Source organism: Phoenix dactylifera, unplaced genomic scaffold, assembly GCF_009389715.1.
Source record: "Phoenix dactylifera cultivar Barhee BC4 unplaced genomic scaffold, palm_55x_up_171113_PBpolish2nd_filt_p 001942F, whole genome shotgun sequence".
Taxonomy (NCBI): Eukaryota; Viridiplantae; Streptophyta; class Magnoliopsida; order Arecales; family Arecaceae; genus Phoenix; species Phoenix dactylifera.
In genome coordinates, this window is record NW_024069226.1 from 16,536 (window position 1) to 28,333 (window position 11,798).

Below are 11,798 nucleotides of genomic sequence, written 5' to 3' on the forward strand. Positions count from 1 at the left end.
TCTCCTTCCGTATATAACTCCTTAGCGCACGCCCATATCCGCGATCCACGTACTTCCAAATCAATCCGAAGTCAGCGACCCCATAAAACCCACCCGTCCGTCCGCACGAGCATTCCATTTTTAAACACAGTACGAAGGTGATGTGGCATCCGCTCGATCCAAATAAGCCTTTCTATTGGACGGCCAGATCAGTCCGGACCACATCAGCCATATCATACGGACGGCCATCATTAAACTCTCTCCCTCTCCTGTCTACTTGTCCTCTCCTCTCTCTAGAGGACGGCCGAAAAAAAAAAAAAAAAGCTCTCACCTCTCAAGTAGAGCTGTCAAATAAACCAGAGGAGTAAAAAAAGAGCTATAAATCTTCCTCATATCTTGCCCAGAATTTGTTTGTACGTAGAATTGGGAATGGAAGTAGAGGAGTCGTTGTTACCCCACTTTCTCCGCTCCCAACTCTCGAACCCTCTTCCCTTGTCTTCCTCCCCCTCCTCCTCCGAGATCGAAGATTCTTTGCTCCCCTCCACCTCCGACCCAGCGATGGCGTCATTCCCCCGCCAGAAGTCCACCCTCCACCGTGCCCGCACCGCGCCCGCCATGGCCGTCGTGCGCGACCTCCTCCCCTCTAATCCCGACTCCTCCAATACCCCTAACTTCGGCTCCGCCGGCTCCATCCTCAGGCAGTCCTCCATTCTTCTTCTCGTCTACTTGTCCCTCGGGGTCCTGGTCTATTCCATCAACCCCCAGGGCTTCTCCGGCGTCGAGACCCACCCCGCCGTCGACGCCCTCTACTTCTGCATCGTCACCCTCTGCACCATCGGCTACGGCGACATCTACCCCCTCACCCCCGCCACCAAGGCCTTCTCCTGCGTCTTCGTCCTCGTCGGCTTCGGCCTCATCGACGTCCTCCTCTCCGGCGCCGTCAATTACGTCCTCGACGTCCAGGAGAATTTGATTCTTGAGGGTGCCCGTGCCGGGGCCGGCGCCGCCAGCTACATCTTCGACGCCGAGAAGGGGCGGATGAGGATCCGGATGAAGGTCGCGCTCGCGATCGGCGTCGTCCTGCTCTGCATCGGTGCGGGCACGCTGGCTCTGTACCTGGTGGAGGATCTTGATTGGATGGACTCGCTCTATCTGTCGGTGATGTCGGTGACGACCGTCGGGTATGGGGACCGGGCATTCAAGACGCTGCCGGGTAGGATTTTCGCTTCCTTCTGGCTGTTGGTGTCGACCCTGGCGGTCGCGAGGGCGTTTCTGTACCTGGCGGAGGCCAGGATCGATAAGCGGCACCGGAGGATCGCCAAATGGGTGCTGCACCGGGATCTGACCGTCGAGGATTTGTTCGCCGCCGATCTCAATCAAAATGGCTTCATCAGGTCGGTGCATTTTAACTCTGTTCTTTTCCCCGGAAGCAATTTTAGTGCATCTTCATTAACTTTGCAAAATATAGTTTGAGTGCTGGAATATGATCAGTTTGCCGCAAAATATAGTGTACGCAAACCTCTATCCAAAGTTTGTTTTTTTTTTTAAATAAATTTACTTTGGAAAATATCGGGCTGCGTATACACATCATCAAATACCTCACGAGAGTTGAGAAATTAGTTGGGAAGAATGACTTGATCTTCTTTATTGTATTTCTTGAATATACATAATCATATATAATAAAAATCTCCTAATTTAAGGGCAATTAAAAATATAAATTTCACGATCTTAGAAACAGCTATATGGTATGTAAGTCAACAATAAAGGATCTTATGATTGTACATAGCATAAATATAGAAATGGATCCAAATGATTATGGAGATAAGAGTGCACATGCTTGTCTGGGTTGTCTAGTAAAAATATGGAAAAAGAATCTCATAATCAGAGAGAGCTCAAATATAAAAATAGATACCGGTGATTGTAGAGAGATGAAAATGGACATACTTGACTTTGTTGCTTGATACTCTCTCTCAAGTTAGCGTGTGTAGAGTAGAAACACCCAACTTGCATATTATCATATGAGCTGGGCTTTACCAACTGCCCTGGTGAAGATATATGCAAGTTGAAGTTGAAATGAAATAAAAAATGGCTATCCACTCAATGTGGTTGGTCATCTCATGAAACACTAGGTTGGTTGTACCTACTTGGGATATACATGGCCACTTGGTTATCACAATAGAGTTGCATTGACTGTGACTGAGTAATACCAAGTTCCAATAGCAAGTATCCTAACCATACAAGTTTGCAGGTGATGTTAGCCACAGCATGGTACTCTATTTCATCATTAGAGCAAGAGGCTGTGCTTTGTTTTGTAGTTCTCCATGAGATGGGATCATTGCCAAGAAAAATAATACAACCAGTTGCTGAATGCCTAGTCATAGGATAGCTAGCCTGATTCGAATTTGTGTAGGCAGAAAGTTGTAAATTGAAACTTCAAGGTAGTAAAATCCTCTGAGATTGTGAACCTTTCAAGTATTGCAAGACCTGATGAGCAGCATCAAGATGTGCATTACGATGTTGATGCATAAATTGACTTGAGATATGGACTATATAGGGGATGTCTAGATGAGTGACTGTGACATAAATCATCCGCAAAACAAATCATCAATATGGGCCTGGATCAGATAATAATTTTCTGGTATCATTGGTTAGATGGTGGTGTTGCTCAATTGGATATGTTGCTAGTTTGGAGCCAAGAAACTCACTCTCAGAAAGAGTATCAAGACTATATTTCTCTCTGAGTAATCAAAATATCGTTACGAGACCGGGCAACCTCAATGTCTATGAAAAATTTCAATAGACCAAGATCCTTGATGGAAAATTGAGACTGGAAAGGTATTAAGAGAAGCAATGGTAGAGGCATTATTTCCTGTAATATTGACATCATCCCCATAAACAAGAATTACCATGGACATGCCTTCCTTATTAGATATAAAGATGGAGTAACCGAGATATGAATGGTGAAATCTTGCTTGGCGAAGAACTTGTGAAAACTTCTCAAATCAATTGTGAGAAGCTTGTTTATGATCACAGAGTGACTTTTGTAGCTTATAGACTTGAGTCTCTCCCTTACATGCAAGGCTAGGAGGTAGTTTCTTATAGGCTTCTTCATGGAGATCTTCATGAAGAAAAGTGTTGTTCATGTCGAGTTGGTAGAAGTGCCATTTTTTTGCATAAGTAGCGGCAAGAAGGCAGCGAATTGTAGGCAAATGTCTCATGATAATCGAGGCCTTCAAGTTGTGTGAAACCTTTGGTCACAGGCTGAGCCTTGTATCTGTGAATGGCTTCTTGGAGGGACACATGGAGTGACATGTAGGGGAGTGGGCTGGGTGGATGCAATTAGTTGAATAGATTGTGTTGCTAATTCTAGTGATGGTGTATTAGTATATAGTGTTGAGGAAGTATCTCTTGGAGGAGATGGGGATGTAGCGGGTTGGGTAGGTGCAATTAGTTGAATAGATTGCATGGCTAGTTTTAATGGTGGTGTATCAGTATTTGGCATCGAGGAAATATCTCTTGGAGGAGATGGGGATGTAGCAGAACACTATTTTTGAACATTGTGATCCAGAGGTGTAATGTGAAGGTGCTATAATCAGCAATGGGAACAGGTATGATGACATAATTTTCATGATCCTTGTCAAGTATGGTGACAGAAGAAAAATCATTCTCGCAGAAAACTACATCACGACTTGAAAAAAACTTCATGTGTTTCCAAGTCATGGACTCAATATTCTCACTGTCCTTCAGGATAACTAACAAAGACATATCGATGAGATTGGGGGTCAAATAAGGTGGCACCGTTGCATGCTAGTACTTAGCAGACTGCAGTGCCATGCATGATAGGCATGACGATCACTGGCACAGCATGGCACAACATCTACCATGCTAACATTCTAGGCATGCCAATTACTGTTATAGCATGGCACAACATGTACCATGCTAGTCCCAAGTTAGCATGACATAGGTGCGAAGCTCTTAAAATCCTGTTTTCATTTTCCCCTGACTTCACAGTATGCAGATTAAGGAAACCTATAGTTGTTTTTCTGTTTTAAATTAGATTGGGATTATGACAACCTTGTCTAGAATGTTCAAATTGAAACCAGCACTAAATAGTAGCAATAACAAATTGAAAGAAACGAAAAAACTGAAATGAGGATCAATCTTTATAAGATTAAAAGAGGCTTCACGTTTTTCTGATTGCAACTATACCATGGTTTGAGGATGGACAAATATCTCCATTGACAATGACTGAGAGAAAATAATCTGTTAAGGAACATATACACACATGTTCTAAAAGTAAACTAAACTCCTTGGGTGCCTTTGTTTATGAGCCTCAACTTGTTTGTCTCGACTGCTCTTCCTCTTCGCACTAATGTAAATACTCCTATCTTAGATAAGTATACCCCACTTTATACGGTTTTGGTTGTAAGAGAGAATAGTAAGTGCATCCCCCAATCTAAGACCTAGGGAGTATATTTAGCAAATGACAATTATAAATTAAACTTTGATCGGATTGGGGATTAGAGCCATCCATACTAACTCATGTATTTTTCCAAACTCTAGTATTTAAGAATTCGTATTTATGTAGGTATATAGGGTGTGTTCATGGGTGTTTCTGCTGTGAGCATCTCTTGCTTGCGCACAATGTACGTGCATGTATGCTTTGCATGTGTAAAGGAGCACTAGCTCTGACTACTTGTCTTCAAGACACCAAGGCCCCAACATCCTCAACCATTATCTTCATCAGTGTTTTTAAAAGTTGGCTATGGTTTGCAGGTGCTTGAGGCCCTGCATAGCCCATATGTGGTATGTGGGCCACATATACAGTTAGTAATTTTTTTAACTATTTAAAAATATATTAAATACAATAAAAACTATAATAGTGATTGTAATAATTTTTTAGATAAACAATAGCAAAATTAATAAAAATAATAACTAATAGTCAATCCTTGTAATTAGTATTTAATGCCCAATAGTAATATATGTAACATATTAAACATATTAAAAATCATTAATAATACCAATATCTAGCTAGATTCAAACACACATTCAATCTAATCAGCAGCTTGAACTAGCTCCATCCACATGGCTCATATAAGAGCGGGCCACATATGTGGCTCCAAAATGCTAAGCAAGTCATGTATATGGATGCATAATGGTAAGTGACATCTTTCAGCCTGCACCTAGTTTGTTCGCAAACAAGCAATGTGCACAATCAGAGAACTGCATCTACATATGTGGCTGCATATACTGTATTATAGAACACTAATCTTCATTTTGATATCCTCTTGCCTCCTAGTTCTCTTCTTTCTTTTTGAGAGAATGATGTATCAAAAATGCATGAGAGGGAATCATATCCAGCATGTCTTCTGTTTGCAGCCTTTGTCCAATCAAAGTCAAGCAAAGGGGTTTTTGATTTCTGATTAATATTTTATTGATTTTCAAGTTTGTTATTTGACTTAATTTTAGGATTTAGGTTCCAAGTAGTGTTCCATAGTATAGCTTTATTGGTAACTATGAGTTGTGACTTAAGTCCAAATTAAAATACTCCATGTCTGGTTGAAGCTTAGTAGTAGGAATCTTCTGCATTTGCTTTGAAATCTCCTTGGAAACTCATCCTTGCACCCACTTTCTAAGTGCTTCTTGTGATTATTATTATTATTATTATTATTATTTTATGAGAGCCACTTGAGAGCCACTTCTGCATGCCTGTGCTTCTGCACACCCATCTGCTTTTGGTAACTAAGGTAGAAAGTTGAATTTCGAAAGCCTAAAAAATATTGGATCTTGTAGTTGCTTGCAAGCTTATATGTGCTATCTCACAGTCACATTTTGTTTTCTATAGCAGACTCTATGTGCCTTCTTTAGATGAAATCGTCTTCCTTTCCCCTAGATTTTTAGGCTCTTTCTTTTCCCAGTCATTCTTCTCCTGCTTTTTTCCCTTTAATTATGTTTGAACTATAAAGATTATGTTCTTGTCTTGAAAACACATCAAGGATACACTAAGACATGAATACCCCTAATATTTGGGAGTTCAAACCTTGTTATTGCTTCCTTGACAGGCATGCTGTTATGGAACCTTGCCATGCCCTTTTTATTTATCAAGATAAATGCAAATTAATATTGCAATTACTAACTCTGGCAGTATATAGAATTAATTTTCTACCCTTTACTATTAAGATCAAGATAACCCTTTTGGCATGAGAAACAAAGTGATATTTCTCTACCTTGAGCTCTTATTGGTCTTGTGTTGCTTTTATTTCTTCCCACAGTTTTGAGATAATGAAGAATAAATTGCATTTGATGTCACTTGTGTATGACACTAGTGAAAAATTCTATCCGTTGGATGTGACATTGACCTTTTAAATAAGCCAAACTTTATTTTTTTCTTTGTATTCTAGGCCATTTTGTGTCATCTGGTTTGGTATTAGTTATAGAGACAGCATTGGTTGCTGAAATTATGGAGGAATACTTTGGGAAGTAATATAAAAGTTTGTTTAAGTAAACTTGGTATACGAAAATGTAAATTAAGTAGGAAGAATCAACCAAATAAAGTTCTAAAGCAGCATATCGAAATATATATCTATATTAACTCTATTATTCAATAGAATAATAAGTTGATGAAGGTTTTGCAATATATGTAGAATAAATGTGTGAAAATATGTGATCTTTGGAACTGTTCTGGGGTTGCTGAATGTCAGTAAAACTTTGGTAGAGGGTAATTGAAGCAGTATGCTAGAAGAATTATGATTGTTTGCCTAGAATGAAGGTAAATGCTAGTAACTATTGGCAGGAAAGTTGGAGTGGTAAATGCTAGAAAGGAATATGTTTGATGTATGTTTGATAAGCTAGGAAAGTTGAAGTGGTAATGCAGAAACAGAAGCTTAGGTTGATAGAGACTTGATTTGAGTTAGTCAGGGGGCCTATAAATGCTTTTAGCAAAGCAGGTGACCCAGATTTTGTGTTTGGTCGTTCATAGAAGAGGCCTTTTGTGGTTATTCACAAATGATGTGGTACTAGTTGTTTATTGATCAGTTGAATGCCAAAGCCATGGAGGAAGGCTGCAGACACTGGAAAGAGAGGGAATCAATACATAAGCCAAGCTACATATACTAATGAAATTCAATTCAACCATGGATTTAGCTTCTGCCAAGAATAAGTTAAGAAAATAAATGACAAGTTAATGACAAGTATGTGAGCTATTATTTTATCTTGCAAATTTGATGCCCATTTTTAAAGGTCACTCACTTTTAACTTTACAGGTTTTTCATGAAATAACAACTGCATGTTCCTCAAATTTTGTAGTTGGCCATTGAAAATGGGCGCTCAGTAGGGTGCCAGTAATACATGGACTTTGCAGGATATTTGACCAGAATTTTGGCTCTTGGTGATGCAATCTAAGACTGAACACTAGTGTTGCTTTTTCTCTTACTAATTTTGAGTTAACATCTTGTCAAATTTTTAGCGCTTCAAATATTTTGACAAATACTGAGTTTGATGACTATAAGGTTAATACAAAATGAATGGTGTAAAGGGCTGTAGGATGGTATAATGCCCGGTGATTAGTGGGATTTTATGCTATTCGTTTTAGTATATTAGGTGATCTGTGGAATTTGTTTTTCTGGTACTGAACCCAGTTATCGAAGTTGATTTTTTATGCCATCTCCAGCTGTTCTTTCTTGTTATCTAGACTATTTTGATCTGCAAAAATTATGAATAAAGTGCTAACTAGTAAAAGCTTATTGTTGCTTTGCTCCTTGTTCTTGTTTGTGGTACATTCTTATTCTCAACATCTAATGTCAGATTTCTTAGAAAAAAGATAGATAAATCTCCATGCCTAATCATGTGTTGATTGTTAAATTGTTCATATCATTTCATGTGAGTTATTGCACTTTCTATCATAAGAGTTGACTTGACTTAGCTTCTCAATTTGGGATGTCATTGAACTAAAATGAAAAAGGGTAACTGGCATGGCCATATCTTCTTCTCGCCTAACTGTGCTGATGATTAGGTAGATCCTTTTTCTTTCATCGGTGACTCTTCAGTTCATATAAAATAAATTTCCAAGATAAGATAAGTGAAATTTGATCGAGTGTATTTTCTAGTTAGAGAATTTATGATACATGATTGAAAACAGGTTTCCATTGTGTTTTTGTCAAACTTAACATACTCATTTTGCAACATAACTTATGGAAAATATGTAGCTCCAAACTATACAACTCATCAGCAGCTGCTATGAATTCATTTATGGTGCCTTGGACGTTGCGCAGTCTTATGGTGTCTGTTTTGATGTTTCAGTAAATCAGAGTTTGTGATATACAAGCTCAAGGAGATGGGGAAGATTGGAGAGAAAGACATACTGCAAATCTGCAACCAGTTCAACAAGCTTGACCCCATCAACACTGGGAGGATAACCCTCCTTGATCTATTGAATGCCTCTAGATGACCCCAGAGGAGTTCGCCATATACAGCTCCAGGTGAGCAGTAGCATTTGTTGGTCTACAAAGAAATGAGGGAAAAAACCTTTTTCTCTCACCCTTGTGCAATTTTAGTATAAAAAAGTAAGGCAACTGTAAATAGAATGATAATTCTTCTTTCTTTCCCTTTATTTTTTCAAGATGGAAAATTTTACGGGAAATTAAGGTTACAGAAAATATGGATTCAATCTCTACTTTGTAAGTTACTGATATGTCAATTCTTTCAATAAGTGGTCATTATTAATTGCCCGTTCATCAAGCAAAAAACAGAAATAATTGCTAATTTCTATCATGTATCAGTTTTGTGAAAGTCTTAGGAGTACATGAAGAGATGACTAAAGATTTATAGGGAATGCAAAGAAATTAGAGGATTTGCAAAGAAAATTCCTAATGCTTCCTGAGAGAGTGAAAGTGTCCCTCAGTATCACAAGCCAAGCATAGTTGTTGAACGAGATCTCAAATTTGTTTCAGAGTCATATTTTCATGATTGATTGACGTATTGGGCTGATCTTCCAGGATTTTGGGCTTGGGAAATGAGTGTATTGGCTGGCCCTTTTGCTGTTTAAAATATCCTGGAAATGGAGAGAAGAGAAAATGAATTTCTCTTTTCTGGTTAGAAAACGAAGGAACTAAAGAGAAAAGAAGTGAAGAAGTGAAACAAAGAGAAGTTATTATTCGATAACTTTAAATTGTTGAATAATTTTAAATAATTTCCTGGATTTTTTTCATGATTTTCAAAGGGATTTTTAGTTTGTGTTTGCCATTCTAATTCAGAAAAACTCCAATGCTAAAGCATCGGAGACTCTTTATCGATCCTCCTTTTTTTTTAAGTTCAATGCTAGATTGCTAGGTGTGTTCATGTAAGTCTACTTGCATTTATATTATCTCGAATTAGGGGAGCCTAGTTGGACTTGCAGGCTTTTGAACTAAATAGCATATGCATGCGTTCGTGGCTTGACACGGGCTGATTTGCTATGCATATGCACACGTGTGATGTATTTTTAGAACTTTTCGTTAGTATTTCAAATTTGTTTCAGGTAATGTAGGAGTTAATAGGCAATAATGAGTTACTAGCGATTGGAGGCTCTTTAATAGATTGACCAATCGGGGTAGTCGTCGACCATCTACAATAACTCTTTTGAAGGCGTAATCATCCACCTCTAACAATAGCTTTTTATATGCTTGTCTCATACTAGCTAGCTATTAAGGCTTTACTCTGAGCCAAAGGTTACTAGACCTGGGCATTTATATATAGAACCTTGTTCTCAGAGGTTCAGCATAACTAGAGAAATCACAAATCTTCACTAAACGCTATTGCTTTGCTCCCATTCCTTCGAGAAGCTTATTTTTTTCCCATTTCTTTTTTTCCCCTTTGTACATACTTTCCCATCGATCTGCAATCCGGCTCCCACTATCTTATAAATTTATTCTGGGTGATTTGGAAAGGTCATCAAGCCTCTACCTTCACATACTTATGCTGTGCTTCGAGGCTATTTGGATGGAACCAAATCAATTGTACCTTGGTAGCGTCCTCGCTGATCACCAGCATGGAAGTGACGATCTTGTTCTTAAAGCAATGTCCAGCAAGCGTGAGGTCTAAGTAATTTTCAAAGCTATTTTAGGAGAATTTTATTTTAATTTCTAAACATAATTTTCAAAGCTATTCTTTTAGATTTATAGTTAATTTCTACCTATAGCTATTTCTTGAAGGCTACAAATTCTCTCTCTCTCCAAAAGTGGAGAGATTCAGAGAGGAAAGAAAGTAAAGTTTCAAATAGAGTTTTCTATTCCTCCTTTACCTTTAAACTAAATGGTTCAAACAATTTTTTTTCTTTCTTTTTTCTCTCTTGTGCATCCAAATGAGAGGGGAGAAAGTTATTTTCTTTTCTCCTCTACTTTTTCTCTCCTCCTCTTTTCTTTTCTCTTTTTTTATACTATTGCATCCCAGCAAAGAAACGAGGTCTTCGATTCTCTTCTAGCTAAAAAAGATAAAAAAGTTTGGTACAAGTAGAAGAAAGCCACTGATGAGGTGTTTATACACTCTTTGTAGATAATTTTATCATTGGCTTCATAAGTATCAGATTTACCTATTCAGGCTCATCTATTGTGCTCTCCAAGATGTTCTTCTTGATAAAGATTTGTCATCTATTATTGTTGGTAAGGTCTTCTAGTGTAGGCTAGAAATCCCTTATGTTTTCACTATAACATTCATGTCTATTTGATACCAAATTTTATAACCAAAGGTCTCAAAGGACCAACACAATAAGATGAAAACTATTGCTGCTGAATCTGGATCGAAGTTGGAGTGCAGCTTGGATGACCCTGAAGTCGTCAGAAACCGAGCTGAATCGGCTGGCTAAGGTGGGGATAGCTGGTCTCCTCCAGAAATGCCTGCAAAAAGTCCACTCTCCGAAGAGTTTCCGGCGAGGAACCTTCTGATGCCTAAGTTAGGGTAGAAAAGCAACAATATGGAAAAAAGATATTTCAGCAAAGTTTCTTGTGAATGATATTGCATACTTAAGGTCTCCTAGACTATCCCTTTATATAGGAGAGTCCATTTTGTCGTTTACCAGTCTCAGTCTCACTTTTTTGGGGATGCTTCACTCCAAAGAGGCATCCTCAAGACAACAACTAGTGGTACTTTTTTTCTCGAAAAAGCCACCAGTCGATCCGAGGTACTTCCTCTTCTATCTGTGGATGGAAGAGAAGATTCTTCTTTGTCTGCTTCGAACAGCTATGGTGGTTTGAAACCATATGGAGAACACCTCGGAGAATTTGAATCAGCCTCTGAGGTTGTCTAGCGATGATCAGAGGGCCTTGGACAAACTTCTCAAGTCTCGATCCAAGATTCCTACCTTGCAGAAGTTGTTGTCCAAGGAGACGCTGATCAACGTCGATCCGAGCCAAGCCGATCCCAAGGGTAAGCTTTTTTCTTATTTTTTTATCCTTTCACCTTGTTATATTCTTTTCTGGCCTTGTCCTCGATTTTGCAGCTGTCGTAGCAATGAAGACCAACTTTGCGGTGATCCGCAAGAAGATACAGAAAAGGGCGGCCACAACATCTAGGGGAGAAACCCCCTAAAGGCAGAAGTATAGGGAGGAATCTTTATTGGCCCCTGCCACCAAAGCTACCACCGAGGTCGCTGTTGAGGCCTTGGTTCTCAAGGTCTCCCTCGAGGTGCCCATACGTTGGGGGAAGAATATGGAGCTCGACCCTGAAGTCGAGATTGTGCCACCAATTAGGTTGGCCCCTTCGGAGGGGGTCATCCTCACATAACTTTCTGCGGCTGCCACTCTTTTTGCTGGTTGTCCCTCGAGGCCCGTACCTTAGCTTGATCAGAT

The 11,798-nt window shown here is 39.2% G+C and overlaps 1 protein-coding gene across 1 annotated transcript; it reads left to right on the forward strand.

Annotated features, from left to right (window-relative positions):
• The first annotated feature begins 313 nt into the window (after positions 1-313).
• On the forward strand, positions 314-8,708 carry LOC120109241 (two-pore potassium channel 5-like). The gene is made up of 2 exons (XM_039122989.1): positions 314-1,373; positions 8,278-8,708. Exons 1-2 carry the CDS (start codon positions 409-411, stop codon positions 8,423-8,425), a joined length of 1,113 nt encoding a protein of 370 aa, XP_038978917.1. The 5' UTR covers positions 314-408; the 3' UTR covers positions 8,426-8,708.
• The last annotated feature ends 3,090 nt before the right edge of the window (positions 8,709-11,798 follow it).